An 18,598-nucleotide genomic window follows, 5' to 3' on the forward strand; every position below is an offset into this window, starting at 1 on the left:
CTTATTCAATATTAACATTTCATAACATGAAACAGCATGTCCATACTTTTAAGAAGAGTTCTAAATGTAATAATACAGAACATTATAGCTAAAATATATTTAAAAAATAAGAAAGTGAAAGTGCAGAAAAGTGTGTACAGAATGCTAACGTTATTTCCCAATATTAGCTTTGTCCATCCCATGTTCTTTTTGGTTTTGAAGGGCTCACCTCTCTGTCATCAGATGTGTGAAAGTTTAATCTTGCAATCAGATTGTAAACTCTAGAAAGGCAAGAACCAGGCTTTTTATTTCATAGTGATACTTACCTTCCCTGACTTTGAGGGGCAATCTTAGCTGGTATTGCTTGGGCCTCACATGAATCTTGGGGTCTCTGCCTACAGCGCTGTAGTAAGCATAAAAGGAGTCTAAAAGCAGGTGCACAGATGGGCTGGAATCTGTGAAGTACCCGTGAAGCTTTGCCCAGACTGGGGGAGGCAGCTGAGGAGAGAGGTGAAACTGCTCCTACCACTAATTTCAAAAACTTTCTTCAAGAATTCATATCCATGCAGAGAACACTCAATCCACCCATTTCCTCTGACTACTCTCGCTGTCTTTTGTACCTTTAAGTGGTCTTTTTCATCTCTCTTTTACCTACCAATGCTTCCATGAAATTATATATTTTTCAAAGGCTCTTTATGCTCAGAACCAAACATTGACAAATATCTGAGGCATTCTTTGAGAGTATTAATATTTTGGATAAATGTTCTCCTTAGAATGCTATCAACAAAAGTTTTATGTGAGTATAGGAGTCTCTGGTACCAACAAAGTGAAAACAGAACCCCTAGGTAAGGCAGGAGAGGTGAGAATAACAGAGAAAATGAATGAACTCCCAGAGGCTGGAGTCAGGGATATGGAGAACAACGGCAGAATTGTTCCCATCAGAGAGCACAATCAGGATCTAAGAAACTTCCACCATTGCCAGGATAGAGGATCTTCAGAATGCCTTCCCATCAGAATGTCATCATTGCCACAGACTTCCGCCTTCTGAGATTTCTCCATGTTCCCTTTCTTTCAACTGAGAGTATTTATTACAGTTATCATGCCCCACCGTTGCATGTGGTACACATGAGTTATCTAATCTTATCTAGTCTTTTAGGTTTTGTAATCATCAGACTGAAAGGAGTCACGCCCAGATCATTGGCAGCAGATCCCTGATCATGAGCTGGGTGCAATGACTGCCTTGATTCCCAAGGGCTGACTCCCGTGGAAAGGTCTGAGTATGTTTGGAAAGAAGGATACATCGTGGGTATTTAGGACCAGAGCAAGGTACTCACGGCCCACCCAAATTAGTGCTCCCACTTGCACAGTATGAAGTTGTCATTGGTAAAAGCAGTCCCCAGTTTGAAACTACATTTTCCAGGCTTCCCTTACATCTAATTGGTCCCTGAATTGCTGGTCCATGAATTCCACCTGAGAATTTCTGATTCATTTGGTCTGGACTGGAGTCTGAGAATTCGCATTTCTAGCAGGGCCCCAGGTGATGCTGATACGGCTGGTGGTTGATGACAGTGTTCAGACTAAGGCATTACACCACTTTGTAGCTGATGCAACCCCTTAAGGTGGCTTTCCTCATTCTTGGGAACAGCAAATCAGGACTCTCCCTTAGTCTATACTGAGACAGGGGCAGCCCTAGGCCTATATTTTAGGACACAGAACCATAAATATTGGTAATGAGCTGAGTAACCAGAACTCTCACTGTCTCACTTTTTTCAAAACAGAAATACTGCTAGAGGTGAACTGATTTTCTTCACAGTTTCTGTTTTGCAATCACTCAGTGAGTTCTCGAATTAACCCAGCTGCCAGCTCAGCTGATGCATTCCTGTTGTGAAAGCATTATACACAGGCACTGGCCACACAGATTTCTAAAGAATAAACCAGCACCTCTACACACTTTGAAACACAGTGAGCATGTTCTTTCTCTGTGCCTCTCCCCAACCAGGACCTTTATTAACAAGACTTACACATTTCTATCCTATAGTTTTCTTGAATGTAAATTCCAAAAACCAAAACAAAAGCCACAGTGTTCTAGTTCCCTGATCAGCATTTCTTGTACATCTGACCTGCATTTCTATAAATACATCACAGAACTTGTACATAGAACTAGAACTTGTAACTCTTGAGTGAGACCTACAAGTAAGGGTTACCAGCTTAGCTGTAATCCTAATGAAATGGTAGGGAATCTCCAAGAAGCATAGGTTCTGCTTTTACCTTGCCCTAGGCAGAAAAATCCACCGTAAATAATGCTTTCCCCAAAACTGAATAACCTGCCTCAGCAACCTCGGTTTTACTGGGAATGTTTCATCTGTTCTCTGTGTAATTTCCTGACCTCAAAGACAGTTGGTGTGATTACCTTTTCCCTCTTGGGTCTACGTACATTGTAATTCCTTTATGATTAGGGATATGCATAAGGATAAAGCACATTCCCTCTGTTAGAAGAAACCACTCTGGCTGCAAATTGTAGTGTGCAGATGCTAAATTCTAAGATGACCCACGGGGATTCAAACTGCGGAGCTCAGGAGAGCCAAGAATGTGTAGAGATGCTAGGAATTGTTTTTCTTTGGTTAATGATTCATTCCATGATGGATCATGGAATGTCAAACCAAGGCTCTGGAAAAGGTAAACATCCGAAGTTTCCTTCCTGGTCTCTTTGGTTAATGATTTAGTTATTAATTATAATAAACACTGACACTTATTATGTTCCAGGCATTATTCTAATGTATGAAGCCATTCGATCCTCACAACAAACACTACAAGATCGTGGCAGTGTCTTCATTTCACAGGAGAAGAAACTAAAACACAGAGACATTCAGTAATTTCCACATATAAATGGAGCCTGGTTTCCAATGCAGACAGACTGACATCAGAGCCCACAGTTCCAATCACATATTCATTCATTCAGCTACTACTTTGTGAATGCCTGCCATGTGCCAGGAGGCATGACTTCAGGAACTGGAGATTCAGTACTGAGTAAAATAGAAGAAACCCCCCCTGCCCTGTGGAAGTTACATAACTGTTCATCACAGGGGCCAGCAGGACTTCCCAAGTGGCGCTAGCGGTAAAGAACCCTCCTGCCAATGCAGGAGACATAAGAGACGTGGGTTTGGTCCCTGGGTCGGGAAGGTCCCCTGGAGGAGGGCATGGCAACCTACTCCAGTATTCTTGCCTGAAGAATCCCCATAGACAGAGGAGCCTGGCGGGCTACAGTCCATAGGGTTGGAAAGAGTTGGCTGAAATGACTTAGCACACACTCAGCATGCACAGGGGCCAGCAGGTCATCTTGCTGTTAATAGTGGACAGAGTGAAGATGGGTTAACATTCCAATAATGAGGCAGCTGCTAAGTCACTTCAGTCGTGTCCGACTCTGTACAACCCCATAGAAGGCAGCCCACCAGGCTCCCCGTCCCTGGGATTCTCCAGGCAAGAACACTGGAGTGGGTTGCCATTTCCTTCTCCAATGATGAAAGTGAAAAGTGAAAGCGAAGCCACTCAGTCGTGTCCAACTCGCAGCAACCCCAGGGAGTGCAGCACCAGGCTCCTCCGTCCATGGGATTTTCCAGGCAAGAGTACTGGAGTGGGTTGCCATTGCCTTCTCCAATAATGAGGCAGAGTACTTGGTAAAAGTATCCTTCCCAGAGCTGGTAGCTTCCGTTGATGGCAGCTGATATTACCACATCAAAACAATTCACAAAGAACTTCTGACTAACTGTAGGGGGAGGGGGAGGAAGTCACCCTATCAGTTTGGCTCTCCCTTAGCACCCAAGATTCATTTCCTCTTAGAGTCTTGTCAATTTCAGTTTCCAGTTTCATTTTCTCTTTCCTAAAGTCTATTTTGGCAAAGGAATCTGGTAATGCATTCATATATAAGTCTCTTAACATTCCACTGAAGCAGAGGAGGAAGATTTCTGAAGAGCGCAGAAGCCCGAACTGCAGTCTTTCAGAACAGCTGAGAAGTGCACGGCAATCATGAGGTAAAAGACTCTCTCTTCTCTGATTGTGGTGAAAATGCCTAATCCTTCTTGTTGTGGAAGCTGAATTGTCAATAGCCATGCTCCTAAAAGACAAATTTCTAGGTTGTTTTGCCTTAGTATTTGATTACAGCCTTACACTCTTCTATCTTCTGTAGGTCTTTAGGGTGTTGGCTTGTTTACTCCTAAATTATTTTTGCCTCACACCGTCAAGTTTCCTGCAGGATCTCTCACCGGGAAGCTGAGAATTGAGGCTGGAGAACAATGAGGCAGGAAGGGAGGGGCAGAAGGAGAGAGATTAAAGCAGGCAGGTGCTTCACTTAAAGATCCATCTAGAGAAATTGCTCCTGTAGACTGCCCTGTGTTTCTTATCCAAAGGAATAAGTGAGGGGCTTTTAATAAGATTATTTTTTAATGATCTAAATGTTTTTCATTTATTTTAAATGCAACTTTGTTTCATAAAAATGAATATTTTTAATGATAAAAGGTACACTTCACAAAGAAGATAATCATAAACCATTAGATACCTAACAACAAAGAAGCAAAGATACATGAAGCAAAAATCAGAAGAAATATAAGGGAAAAGAAAACATATATATAACCACAGTGAGACATGTCTCTTTTTAGCAGATACTGTTAAAAATGTACTCAGGGTAGCAACCTCACTTCATGCTAAGGTGGAACATTTTTAATGTATTCATGCATCTCAGATTTGTATTAAGGCTGGCAAAATAACAAATATTTTCACCCCAAAATGCTACTGACTGGCTAGCATCCTCCTACCTGACATAAGAATTGGAGATAAACTGCTTGGAGAAAACAGTCCCCACTTCTAAAATCTTCTCATATTTCAGAAACATCAGATTTCCCTGGGGAGGAAGAGTTCCCACAGTGAGTAGGAAGAAAGCTTTCTATTCTATTTTCTCCAGTTTAAGGGTCAAGAAGTCAGACTGGATAGCTAAGCCTCAGTCCTAGGAGCTCCAGAATCTAGGGATAGCAGCCCTGGTACTTACTTCCTAGAGGAAATATATTTTTTCTGCTAGTTTGCACCTCTGCCTGATAGGAAGAAAATAATAGTTTGAGATACTTCCAGATGTCAGTTTCTATAGTAATTCAGAATTTTTAGAAACTTTCTTCCTGTTTCTTAGAATTTTAGCATGTCCTTCTCTTAGAATCTTTCCCATAATAATACTGACCCATCAGTTCATTTTCTCATTTCCTTTGATTCTTTAGCTACAGGGATTGTTATTGGGCATTGCTCCTGTGGTCTAAGAGAATGTGTAAGGCTCAAACTTGAGCCTGAGTAAGATTCACAGAAAGCTTGTTAAAGACTGATACTTGAGCTCAAATACTAACCTCCCCAAACCCCAAGACTCTGACTTGGTAGGTCTGGCTTGAGATCCAAGCCTGTGCGTTTCTAATAGGCTCCCCCACCCCCAACCCCACCCTGGTGGTGCTGGTACTGCTCTAAGACAATGTGGGGGCAGCACTGGCTCTGAGCCTGGCAGACAGTGGGACTGTGGCTTTCATTCAGACAAGAAGCAAGGGGAGAAATTGTTTGCTGTGTAAATACTTGGAATTTCTAGGGGCATCAGGGGCACAAATCTCACAAGTCTGAGTTCAGGATGCAAGGATCTGGGACCAGGTTCTAATTTACCAGTAGAAATAAAAACTCAAAACCACACAATAAAATTGGATGCCTTTTGAATGACTACTCAAAAGAATTTAACATACATGTATATATTAAATGTATTTATCTTGTAAATGTAGAGTTGACTATATGTATTGTATGTGAGAAATAATCTCAACTGTATTCACTCTCTCTGCTCCTGTACACAATGAGAAAGGAGCTAAAGAACCCATGTGCTAAGTAAGAGAATCTTCCCATAACCTCACTAAGAAGGAAGAGAGACCAGATTGGACATAAACTTTGCAAGGAGAGGCTGGTGTCATTACAAGGTCAGATAGCAAGTGAGGCTCTCTCCTGGCTCACATTCCCTGTGTTACATCAACAGCCTCAGACAACCCTGATCTTCACTAAGATCTTCCTGATGCCTGGTTCAAGAAGATGCCCTGGAGGAGGGCATGGCAACCTACTCCAGTGTTCTTGCCTGGAGAACCCCATGGACAGAAGGCTTTGAAAAGAAGAGTTTTTCCCTAAGCAGTAACTCCTACCCATTTTCCCTCCTAGTTTTTGTTTATTCTGCTTGGGTAATTATAGCTCCATTTGTTACAAGTAACAGAAATGAGCAGGAACTGATTTAAAGTTCCTAGAATGGCGCAGAGAACCCATGCACAGGATCTAATGACCCCAGGAGACTAGACTAGGACACTGGTGAGCTTGGGGGACCCAGTCACTGAGTCTTCTCCACGTGTATCTGGGTCATTCTCTCTACAGCAGGTTGTACGGAACTTGTCCACCATCAAACCCCAGCATGCACAGAACTCTTCTTAATGTATGAAGACTCACTGACTCCCTCTCAGTTCCATTTCCAGCTTCCACTTGAATCTGGGTACCTGGCCCTGGTCTAATCAAACTGAGGGGAGGTATAAAAAGTGAAAGATAGAGAGTAGGAAAAAATGAAGGACTATTATCTTCCATTTAGACGATTATTTCAAAAGTGATCCTTGCCACATAACAAGACTTCCCAGATTTCTATTGGTTGTCTATGTCAGAATCCATAATATATAGAATATCAGCTTCTGATATGAGAACTGATTAATGTATATCATGAAAAAATTTTTAAGTGAGAATAAACAACATTTCAGGGACCCTAATACATAGACAACATTGAAAACAATTTTAGGTAATGAATGATTTTTAACGTACTCTTTTCCAAATTTACTCAAGATAGGGATTTTATTTGATTGCTGTTTCTGTTGGTTGGTTTTTGCTTATTTATTTACTTGTTTGTTTATTTAGTGGACTAACACAAAGGAATAAAAAAAATCTTTCCAGAAGAGTTGCAAAGGCACCCTCAAGGAGAAAGAACATTTCCCATAATGAAAGATGCTAGCTGCCCATGACACTCCTGTAGCCCCCTGCTTGCTCTTTTACAAAAGTGTATGTCCATGCATAGTTGCTTCAGGAGTGTCTAACTCTTTGCCACCCTATGGACTGTAACCCACCAGGCTCCTCTGTACATGATGGGATTCTCCAAGCAAGAATATGGGAGTGGGTTCCCATGCTCTCATTCAGGGGATCTTCCTGACCCAGGGATCGAACCTGTGTCTCTTATGTCTCCTGCACTGAATCTACTGGGTCTTGATTGCTTTCCACTCAAAACAGTCCACTTGCCAAAATGGCACATTTTGGGAAGACTTGTTCTAAACTCCTTCAAAAGCAAACCATAGGAGGGTCAAAGTTAAATTTCAAAGGAAAATTAAAACAAGTACAAAATTATTAATAAATCAAATCAGTGAAACATTTTAAGAAAAGGAATTGCCAAAGAAGTAACACATTGAATGGCTCTTTGTTTCTGTATTTCCTTCTTACCTAGCACTTACTTTGAAATTTCAACTGTATAGTTTTATAGTTCTTTATTGTTTTAATAAGGACATCCTTATCGTGCTTCTGAACTTCAACTCTATTTTCTCTTCGATGTTTTAAATTCTTTAGTTCTCCCTACTTTGTCTTTTTTTATTTTTATTACTTCATGTTTCCTGTCTAATTATGTGAGCTTGTTGTAAATCCTTAACTGATTTTCTTTGTCTAGCCAAACTTTTGGAGCTTTTATCAAATTGGTTTTGTTTGGTTCTTTTATTATTTTGACAGTCTATATTCTCTTTTTTTCCAAAGTTTTCTATTTTGACTATTACTTCTTTAAAACTATATAAAATCAAACCTGAAATCAGTTACCAAAGATTTGGCTGCTCCTGTAGAGACCCTTGGGCTTCCCAGATGTCACTAGTGGTAAAGAAAGAAACTGCCTGCCAATGCAATAGATGTAAGAGACGCAGGTTCAATCCCTGGGTCGGGAAGATCCCCTGGAGGAGGGCATGCCAACCGACTCCGGTTTCTTCCCTGGAGAATCCCATGGACAGAGAAGTCTGGTGAGCTACAGTCCATAGGGTCACAAAGCATAAAAGTGACTTAGCATGCACACATGCGTGTAGAGACCCTCGCAGAAAGCCAAGAGCCAGCATTCCTAATAAAAATTCCCTTTTTCAGGAAAGACTAGCCTCAGACTCAGATTCCTGCCCACTGCCCTCTCCCTAATTCTTTTTTTATTTTTTTAATATTTATTCATTTTACTGTTGACTGTGTTGGTAGGGCTCTTCGTGCAGCACGCAGGCTTCTCTCTAATTGTGACCTGAGGGCTCTGTGTTGCCCCAGGGCACATGGGCTCTTAGTTCCCTGACCAGGGATCAAGCCTGTGTCCCCTGCATTGGAAGGCAGATTCTTTTTTTTTTTTTTTTTAATTTAAATTTATTTATTTTAATTGGAGGCTAATTACTTTACAATATTGTATTGGTTTTGCCATACATCAACATAAATGAATCCGCCACGGGTGTACACGTGTTCCCCATCCTGAACCCCCCTCCCACCTCCCTCCCCATACCATGGGTCATCCCAGTGCACCAGCCCCAAGCATGCTGTATCCTGCATTGAACCTGGACAGGCGATTCGCTTCTTATATGATATTATACATGTTTCAATGTGGAAGGCAGATTCTTAACCACTGGACCCCCGGGGAAGTCCCTTCCTAATTTTTCTGCTGCCTGTGATCACCCCATTTCTGCTTCCTTGTGTATTTAACACATATACCAAGACTGGGGGGAAAAAAAAAAAAGAAAGGATATTCTTTTTTTTTTTTTCTTTTTTGGCTGCGCTACACACAACATGGGATTAGTTCCCTGACCAGGGATCAGGCTGCAGATGCCCCCTGCAGTAGAAGTGTGGAGGCTTACCACTGGACCATCAGTGAAGTCCAAGGAAAGGATACTCTTCTTTTTTATTGGAGTTAACACTGTTAAGGAGAAGGAGAATCCTATTTGTCATGCTCCCCTTTTCTCGTGGGTAAATCTGTGCTATGTCTTAGAATGTTCATTTCTGTTTTTCCTTCACAGTGAGACCACAAAGAACTCCTTGGAGCATAGTCTTCAGCAGCTCAAGAGCCATTTCACCTGGAACTTGGTAGAGGGAGAACATTCTTTGGATGATTTTGAAGACAGAGTGTGTCACCAGACTGAGTTTCAGAACAGCGAATTCAAAGCCACGATGTGCAACATACAGGCCTTCATAAAACACCGCAGAGGCCAGCATCAGGCAGCCCTGGAATGCTTGCGGCAAGCCGAAGAGTTCATCCAGCGAGAGCATGCTGACCAGGCGGAAGTCAGAAGCCTGGTCACCTGGGGAAACCACGCCTGGGTCTACTATCACCTGGGAAGGTTTGCAGATGCTCAGCTTTATGTAGACAAAGTGAAACGAGTCTGCCAGAAGTTTTCCAGCCCCTACAGAATTGAGAGTCCTGAGCTGGACTGTGAAGAAGGGTGGACACGGTTAAAGTGTGGAAGAAACCAAAATGAAAGGGCCAAGGTGTGTTTTGAGAAGGCTCTGGAGAAGAACCCCAAGAACCCAGAGTTCGCCTCTGGACTGGCCATCGCGAGCTACCGGCTGGATAACCAGCCACCATCTCAGAACCCCATTAACCCTTTGAGGCAAGCCATTCAGCTGAATCCTGACAACCAGTATGTCAAAGTCCTCCTGGCCCTGAAACTTCAAAAGATGAATAAAAAAGATGAAGGAGAGAGATTAGTTGAAGAAGCTCTGGAAAAAGCCCCATTGGCCACAGATGTGATTCGAGGGGCAGCAAAGCTGTATCGAAGAAAAGGTGACTTGGACCTTGCTATAGAACTCCTGGGAAAGGCTCTAAAATGCATGCCCAACAACATCTACCTGCATTGCCATATTGGGTGCTGCTATAGGGCCAAAGTCCTGGAAGTAGAGAAAATGGGCGGGGAGAGAGAGGAATTACAGAAATTAGTAAGACATGCTATAGATCATTTAAAGAGAGCTGATGAGAGTAATGGAAATTTCTTCCGTATCGGCTCCTATCTCGCCTGCCTCCATGCACAAGTCGGTCAGTATGAAGAAGCAGAGTATTACTTTCAAAAAGAATTCAGCAAAGAGCTTCCTCCTGTAGCCAAACAAGTGCTCCACCTGCGATATGGCAACTTTCAGCTGTACCAGAGGAAGTGTGAAGACAAGGCCATCCACCATTTCATACAGGGTGTGAAAATAAACCAGGGATCAAAGGAAGGAGAAAAAATGAAAAACAAACTGCAAAGATTTGCCGATATCAAGCTCTCGAAAAACAGAGCGGATCCTAAGGCTTTGCATCTCTTGGCGTTTCTTCAGGAACTGAATGAAGACATGCAGCCAGCAGAGGAAAACTCTGCGAGGTGTTTGGACTCTGGAAACCTCATCCCTTTAGCATCTTTAGCGGAGGAATGAGGAAGTGGAATGTGGTACCCACAGGGCTACTGCTAGAGAGATCTGAAACCCCTCCACCAAGTTGGTATTCAAAATATTTAACAATTGGCACAGGCGTGGGCTTAGACCCTGGCCACACAGTACTTGATCAAGGTTGGGGAGGAACTCTGCTGGGCCAGTGTTAACATCTGAATTGGGTTCTGGGAGGGGGACTGGACTGGGGGCAGGTCCGGGGGCTCAGTAAAGGGGCTATTTCCCAACTGACCTCTTGGGAACATTGGCATTCCCTCTGTGGGGTGATGTCATGGCTGTGTTTCTATAAAGTAGTCAGATGTCTCACACCTATAACACTGTGGTCGCTTTCAGCAATGTTTTTCTGTCTTTGGAGTCATTTTAGATCCTGTACAGGTTGGTCCTGTGATACATTTCAGGGCAGGCTTCCCTCAAATATGCCAAAATGGAATATTGATTATTTTGAAGTTATTACTTGAGAAAAGTCTGACCCTTCTCTCAGAGCAGGAAATAAATCTCCCATGAGAAAGGTACCTTCACTATGCCAGGAGGCAGAGAGACATCCTTGTCACTGGCGGTAGGGAATTGAGGGCTGGGAAGGCTACATAAATCAGTTCTGCTTAGATTCTCCACTAATTAGTACCCAAGCCCAAGTTTCTTTGCCTTGCCAGTTTCTCATGAATTTATTATTTCTTTGTCTAAAAGGTATAAAAGCTGCCAGCTTTGGTCACTTCTTAGGCTGTATACTAGGAGACCTCCATATGTATGAAATTAACTTAGAGTTTCTCCTGTTAATTTGTCTTGAATCGATTTAATTATTAGATCAGCCAGAAGAACCCTGAAGGGTAAGCAGAAATTTCCCCTTCCCAACACCCTGCACAGACACTAGAGTGCTGTGTCCATCCAAAGGCTGGGGGATGGAAGCCTAGGGAGGCCTGGGGGGTCCTCTCTCCCTTCTTTCTGCCTTCTGCCTCGCCTCCCCAGACAAGTCTTAATCTAGGACTGTTTATACAAACTCTATACAACATGAGTTCAAGCGTCCCATTAACTGAAGGGAGGAAAGAGGTGTTTTTTTTTTAAAAAAAAAAAAAGAGAGAGCAGAGAACATCAAAACTGGAGAGCAGAGAACATCAAATCTGGAAGGAATATAGCTAGAAGTGGGGTCAGGTGACCAGAGTACAAGTGTTTCAGGAAGCAGGCAGGGAGGTTTCCCCCTTCTCTGTCCTCCCTGTAACCACAACACAGCAAGTGAGGGTAAAAAAGGTAGATTCTGTACAATACACTAGAAACCAAAATAATGCTTTTCTTTAAAATATCTTGAATTGGTTTATAGTGCTCTTCAGGTCTACTATATGCTTCTATTCTCTGTATATTCATTCTTTTAATTTTTGAGAATTTGATATTGACACTCCAACTAAAAAATCTTATCTGCTTGAAAAATAATTGTAATATATAGTGAAACTATATGTAATCTTGTTCTGTATTTTCCAAGTCTCCTATAGATGTGTTATAATCTTTCATAATTAAAAAAAAAAAAAAGAGAAAAAATTCTGACTCTTAAATTTGTCCATGGAGGTTTAAATAAAAAGAAAGGGGGGGAAATGTGTATGGAAAGATGTCTTACCAGTAGGGAGAGGGAAAGAGTAGGCCAAAGGGAAGGAGAAAAGAATGCTGCTTTGTCATTGTAGATTATAATCATATGGAGAAAATGTCTTTGCAACACAAAGACTTGCTTTGATGAACTCAGTCGCTTTGATGAGCCCAGATTCAAAACGACAGGGATGCAGCAGGACAGGGGAATTATTTGGTGATGAAGGACCTAGTGCTCGTTTCTGGGAAATGTCATCAATAATGGAGGTTCCCCCCATTAGAAATGTTGTGTATTAGGTGATATAAAACTCCATTTAATCCTGAAAGTCTTCAGGGAAACCATGAAAGTCATGGTATGCCTGGGGCAATTGGGATTTTCTGGGTAAATACTGAATGACCAGGGATAGACATCAAGGTTGGTGTGAACCAAAACAGTCAGGTGACCCAGCAAGAGACTATCAATCACCCTCTGGGTTGCAAAATGATTGCCTGTTGGAATTAAATTTAGATGGTAGTTACCAGGGGCTGGATGTGGGGGAATAGGAGAGATGTAGTTTAAAGGTATAAACTTACAACAAGTAGATAAATAAGTCTTGGAGATTTTATGCACAGTATAGTGAATATCTTTTGTATTAAAAATAGTGTAGTGTGCACTTGAGATCCTCAATATACATAGCGTGGATGCCTGAAAAATCATTAATTAATAAATAACTTAGATGTGATCAAACATAAAGGTGTGTTCTGGTTTTTCTGAAATTTGGCTGTACCTTAAATCTTCCAGACTCAGCTACTGAGAAATGCAATGTTACACTGGGCATGAACTGGTTCCAGCTAACACAGACTGGTCTAACATTGAGGGGATAACAAGCAGGAAGGACAGAGGTCCCCAAGTGGCAGGAGGAAATAAACTGCAAGCTGCGGACGGTTTTTGCCTTCTCTACACACACACACACACACACACACACACACAAGGCCTCTTTTAATTCCGTGTTGACAACACTTGGTTCCGCTTTGAGCTAACCAATGCGTTTTTCTTATGGAAAGGTTTTTCTTAAACTATGTTAATGAAACCATGTATTTGTTTTGGAATTTGCCTTTCTGCAAAATGGTTCCACCTAAGACTACCTTTTTTTCTCTTCTCACACCTTGGGCTGATGATAGCTTCACAAACCAGTATTCCTGTCAATTTTTTTACGGCCATCCTATCTCAAAAGGCACATTGTGGGAAAGGGGCCTGGTGAAACTCCCTCAGCCTTGAGGTGTCTCTCTTATCTGATTAATAGTTTTCTAACAGACATAAAACACCTTGCTAAAAACTAGCAAAGGGGCACTCTTTCTTTCCCCTTCTGATGTCTATGTCAGAAGCTTTCCCTATCTCTATTATATTTTAATAAAACTTTGCTACACAAAAAAGCTCCAAGTAGTCAAGCCTCATCTCTGACCCCAGATCGAAATCCTCTGGAGGTCACGAATCCCAGAGTAACACATAGCTCGCAGCAGCAACCTTTCAACAATCTTTTCACTGAATATCAGAACAAACATTTTTCCCTACAGCTTTTAGAGTCCAGGGCTTTATCTTACATCCTGACACCACCATGAGGTACCTTTGTGTACATAAACACCCTACCCTGCCCTCCACAGAAGCAGATCTTGTTACATCTTGTGTTCCATCCCTGTTCTCTCTCCTTTTCTGATGTCCATTAGGAGAAATGAGGAAGTATCTCCAGTTCTGTTTCAGGCCCCATCCTGGAGGCAATCTAAACACATGTGGGAGAATTTTTCCTGTTAAGTAAAGAATAGAAAGAAACATGAAGCGGTGAAATCTTTGTTTGTCAAAAGGCTTCTGATGGAAAATACAATTCACATCAGCTGCAAAGGTAAACGCATTCCATTGGACTAACTGGACAAGTAACCATTTCAAAAGAAGGTTTTAGCTTACTTGGCCTGAGTAACTTATTATCAGGGGCACCCCACTCTAGTACTCTTGCCTGGAAAATCCCATGGATGGAGGAGCTTGGTAGGCTGCAGTCCATGGGGTCGCTAAGAGTCGGACACGACTGAGCGACTTCACTTTCACGCATTGGAGAAGGAAATGGCAACCCATTCCAGTGTTCTTTCCTGGAGAATCCCAGGGACGGAGGAGCCTGGTGGGCTGCCGTCTATGGGGTCACACAGAGTCGGACACGACTGAAGCGACTTAGCAGCAGCAGCAGCAGCAGCATGGTGCCTGGGGGGAAGAACTGGGAGTGTTCTTAGTGGAAGGTAAGATGGGCAGGCACACTGACCTTGAGAGAGGAACCCTGGCACCTGTATAGTGCTAAAGAAGGCACACCAGGTATCTGTAACCTCGTCCTCGCAAGTCATGCCACCAAAATCTTTGCTACAGCAGAAGCCCCAAAAGAAAAAAGGAAGGAAGGGTAGAGAAGAGACATATGTCATGTTACACTTAATATTTATTTGAGGACTTAAAGCTGAAAGAAATGATCGGAAAACAATCAACAAAATTACATATATAATTCATGTTTCTTGAAATCTCACTATCCACGAATAACAAACAGAAACACATTAATTGGAATTACTTTAATTCCCTGCCCCTTGACCACATGTCTCAGTGCATCTCCCTCTCCTCCAATACCAAGGACTGACTGAGGAGAATGTCTCTTATCCTGGTCTGGGTTCTTAGTAATGCCAATTACTTAGTAATTACAGTTACCTCGGTCCCCAGCCCCCTTTTTCACAGCGCTTTCCTCTTTCTTCCCCATCACGTCCACTGACCTGCACAATTGTGCACAATGTGTGTCCGGTGCGACTGGAAGCGTGGAAGTGTGAGAATCCTGAAGATAAACAGGACTGTGTCAGGATCCCTACTATATGCACAGTCAACCTGGGATGCCAACCTGAAAAATGTGGGATCCAACCAGAGACCATATGCTCCCGTCTTCTCCCTTCCCCCACCACTTCTCCCATCATCTCTTTTGGGAAAGGAGGTAACTTGATTTGTCTAATTGCAAATTTTCCTTATGATTTACAGCACAGCTGCCTCATTGCTGGTAGTCTACACCTTCTTAGGAGGCAACAAAGAGGGAGACCGACTAAAACCTTTACTGTAAAAATGGTGCAGTGCCTTTGGAAAAACAGTTTAGTAGTCCCTCAGTTGGTTAAACATAGAGTTACCACATGACCTAGCCATTTTATTCCTAGGTATACAAAGAGAAATGAAAACATACATTCATACATAAACCTGAACATGAATGTTTATATCAATGTTATTCACCTCAGCCAAAAGGTGGACCCATCAACTGATGAACTGATGTATTAAAGTATATCTTCACAGTGAAATATTATTCATCAATGAAAAATAAAGTACTGTACATGCTACAGCATAGATGAAATCTGAAAATGAAAGAAGCCGTTCACAAAAGGTCACATATTGTATGATTCTATTTATATGAAATGTCCAGAGTTGGCAAATTATAAGAGATAGAAAGTAGCTTAGTGAAGAGATAGAAGTAGATTGTCTAGGGCTAGGAGGACCGGTTGCTGTGCTTTGTCACTCAGTCATGTCTCACTCTTTGTGACCCCATGGACTGGAGCCTACCAGTCTCCTCTGTCCATGGAAATTCTCCAGGCAAGAAAACAAGAATGTCCTCCTCCAGGGGATCTTCCCAACCCGGGGATTGAAGCCAGGTCTCCTGCATTGCAGGTGGAGTCTTTACCATCTGAGCTATCAGGGAAGCCCAGGAAGACTGGAGGGGAGAGCAATGAAGTGTAGGTATCCTTTTTGGGGTAATGAGAATGCTCTAAAATTGACTATAGTTATGGTTGTACAGCTCTATAAAATACTGAATTGTATAGTTTCAGTTCAGTCTCTCAGTCATGTCCATCTTTGCAACCCCATGAGACGGCAGCACACCAGGCCTCCCTGTCCATCACCAACTCCCGGAGTCTACTCAAACTCATGTCCATTGAGTTGGTGATGCTATCCAGCCATCTTATCCTCTGAGGTCCCCTTCTCCTCCTGCCTTCGGTCTTTCCCAGAATGAGGGTCTTTTCCAGTGAGTCAGTTCTTCGCATCAGGTGGCCAAAGTATTGGAGTTTCAGCTTCAGTATCAGTCCTTCCAATGAATATTCAGGACTGATTTCCTTTAGGATGGACTGGTTGGATCTCCTTGCAGTTCAAGGGACTGTTAAGAGTCTTCTCCAAAATGGGTGAATTGTATGGTATGTGAATTATGTTTCAATATGACTGTTTAAAAAAAGAATGAGTATTCTTGTTGTTAGTTAGTCGCTCAGCCATGTCCAATTCTTTTCCAACCCCATGGACTACAGTCCACCAGGTTCCTCTGTCCATGGGATTCTCCAGGCAAGAATACTGGAGTAGGTAACCATTCCCTTCTCCAGGGGATTTTCCCAAACCAAGGACTGAACTCGAGTCTCCTGCATTGCAGGCAGATCCTTTTACCATCTGAACCACTAGGGAAGCCATCCTTATTATAAATGTACATAAAGAAGGTAAGCTTTTCTTTCAACATCTTCTATTTTTAACCTCTAAATTTGTTGGCACTGTGTCGTGCCCTTCTTATTATTCGAATTTTAACTACCATCATTACTTTTGCTCTCAAGAGACATGTTGGAGAAATTCTATATTCTATTTTCTGGATAGGGTGTGGGTATGAAAATCTGGTCCCACTTGATTTTATTTTTAAACATCCATTCTCAGGAACCATTAATCAGCAAGTTGGCACCAAGGAAGAGTTTAAAAGCAGTAGAAAATATGACTCAATGCGTAAGTCTAAATCTACAGGTGTATAAGTCTAAGTACACTATGAATTTCTTAACAGGCATAATATTATTTAACTACCATATGCAGCTGTTGCAAATACCATGCTTATTCACGAGCACTTCATAAGCCAGGGATAAGAACAAGAAGAGAAACAAGAAATGGGCAGCTGGTACAACTACCCTGGAAAATAACTTCATACTGTAAGATTGCAGTTGGGATGAGAGGACGCCTTCGGCCAGTTCAATAAATTTGCCTTTTCTCTGATCTAACGACTTCTGATCACTTCTATCGTTCAAAATAGTGTCTATCCCTAAAATCAGCACCCTCACAACACAGAAACCTTCATGACACAACTTCCTTTCTCTCTGAGCAAAGAAGGCAAAAGATAGAGACACATTTTCCCTGGGCTGGATGTTTAGGGTTTCATGTCTGGCTATGCCAGAATTAAGCACCAGGTTCTCAGTAACAGAGACACCATGAGTTATTTTTGAAATGTACATTTTGTTGGGAATTCCCTGGCGGTCCAGTTGTGTGATGCAGTCAAAAAAGCAAATAAATGAAAATGTACGTTTTATGTGTCTGTGGTGTGTGGGGCCCTCTAAAGCACGGGGCCAAATGCAGGAGCCCCTTTTACCTGGGTGACACTGTAAAAGATATAAAGGTATGTTACTTTATCACTACCAGTGTAACATATTGTTAAGGAAGACAACCAACAAAATTACATACTTTCCCAGGTGCAGGTTACTTTGGCTGGACATAACACAGTCTCTGAACTTGAAGTATTCTATGATGCTCCCATTGGTGCAAAAAAACAAACAAGTGTCAGTCTTGTTACACGAGAACCTCTGCTTCCTGCAGCTTCAGAATAGAAGGAGTCTTTCTCCTAGGCAACTGACATTCCTTGATCTTCAAATCAGCCTTGAGAATTATCCTCCATCTTTTTTCATGGATATTTACATCATAGGAAATTCTATTTTTAAAAAAATCTCTCAGGGTATTATCACTCCTTCAGAGCTCAAAGCATATATACCTAAATTTATCAGCTAGGCAGCTCACCCAACAATACTACATGTGTTACTATTTCTCAGTTTATAGCTGGGAAAACCGAATGATTGCTTTGGATCTCAGAGACCCTAAGTGCCCAGGGTTTATTCCAGGGCTTGGCTTCTTATAGTTAGCATGGGGGTGGGGGGCAGGGGGGACTCAGGCTCAGTGATTTGATTCATGGATAATCCCAGAGATAGTAAATAACACACTGAATTAAATCCAGGTGGCTCAGATGATAAAGAATTTGCATGCAATGCAGGAGACCTGGGTTTCATCCAAGGGTGGGGAAAATCCCCTGGAGAAGGGAATGGCAACCCACTCTAGTATTCTTGCCTGGAGAATTCTCATGGACAGAGGAGTCTGGTGGGCTATGGTTCATGGGGTCACAAAGAGCCAAACACGACTGAGAGACTAAGCATAGAGGCGCCTGAGCCACATACATCAAGGTGCAAATTGTCTCCCACAAGTAAGATGACTTGTCTAAGCTACTTTTTACAACAGTATTTCTTGAGCAGTCTTTCACATCATGTGCTCCCAGAAACCTTTACATAAGAATCTCCTGGAAAAAAAAGTGAAAGTATTAATCACTCAGTCCTGTCCCACTCTTTGCAACTCCATGAACTGTAGCCTGCCAGGCTCCTTTGTCCACAGAATTCTCCAGGCAAGAATACAGGAGTGGGTTGCCATTCCCTTCTCCAGGGGATCTTCCTGACCCAAGAATGAAGC

The 18,598-nt window shown here is 42.2% G+C and overlaps 2 protein-coding genes across 2 annotated transcripts in view; one reads left to right on the top strand and one right to left on the bottom strand.

Moving 5' to 3' along the window:
• LIPA (lipase A, lysosomal acid type) overlaps positions 1 to 18,598 on the bottom strand; it is a 128,694-nt gene that overhangs the window by 71,776 nt on the left and 38,320 nt on the right. The window lies entirely within an intron of this gene.
• IFIT2 (interferon induced protein with tetratricopeptide repeats 2) lies at positions 3,807 to 12,014 on the top strand. Its single transcript, XM_061402755.1, has 2 exons — positions 3,807 to 4,007; positions 9,075 to 12,014. The coding sequence occupies exons 1-2, from the start codon at positions 4,003 to 4,005 to the stop codon at positions 10,459 to 10,461; spliced, it is 1,392 nt and encodes a 463-aa protein (XP_061258739.1). The 5' UTR covers positions 3,807 to 4,002; the 3' UTR covers positions 10,462 to 12,014.

Source organism: Bos javanicus, chromosome 26 (genome assembly GCF_032452875.1).
Source record: "Bos javanicus breed banteng chromosome 26, ARS-OSU_banteng_1.0, whole genome shotgun sequence".
NCBI classification, from domain to species: domain Eukaryota; kingdom Metazoa; phylum Chordata; class Mammalia; order Artiodactyla; family Bovidae; genus Bos; species Bos javanicus.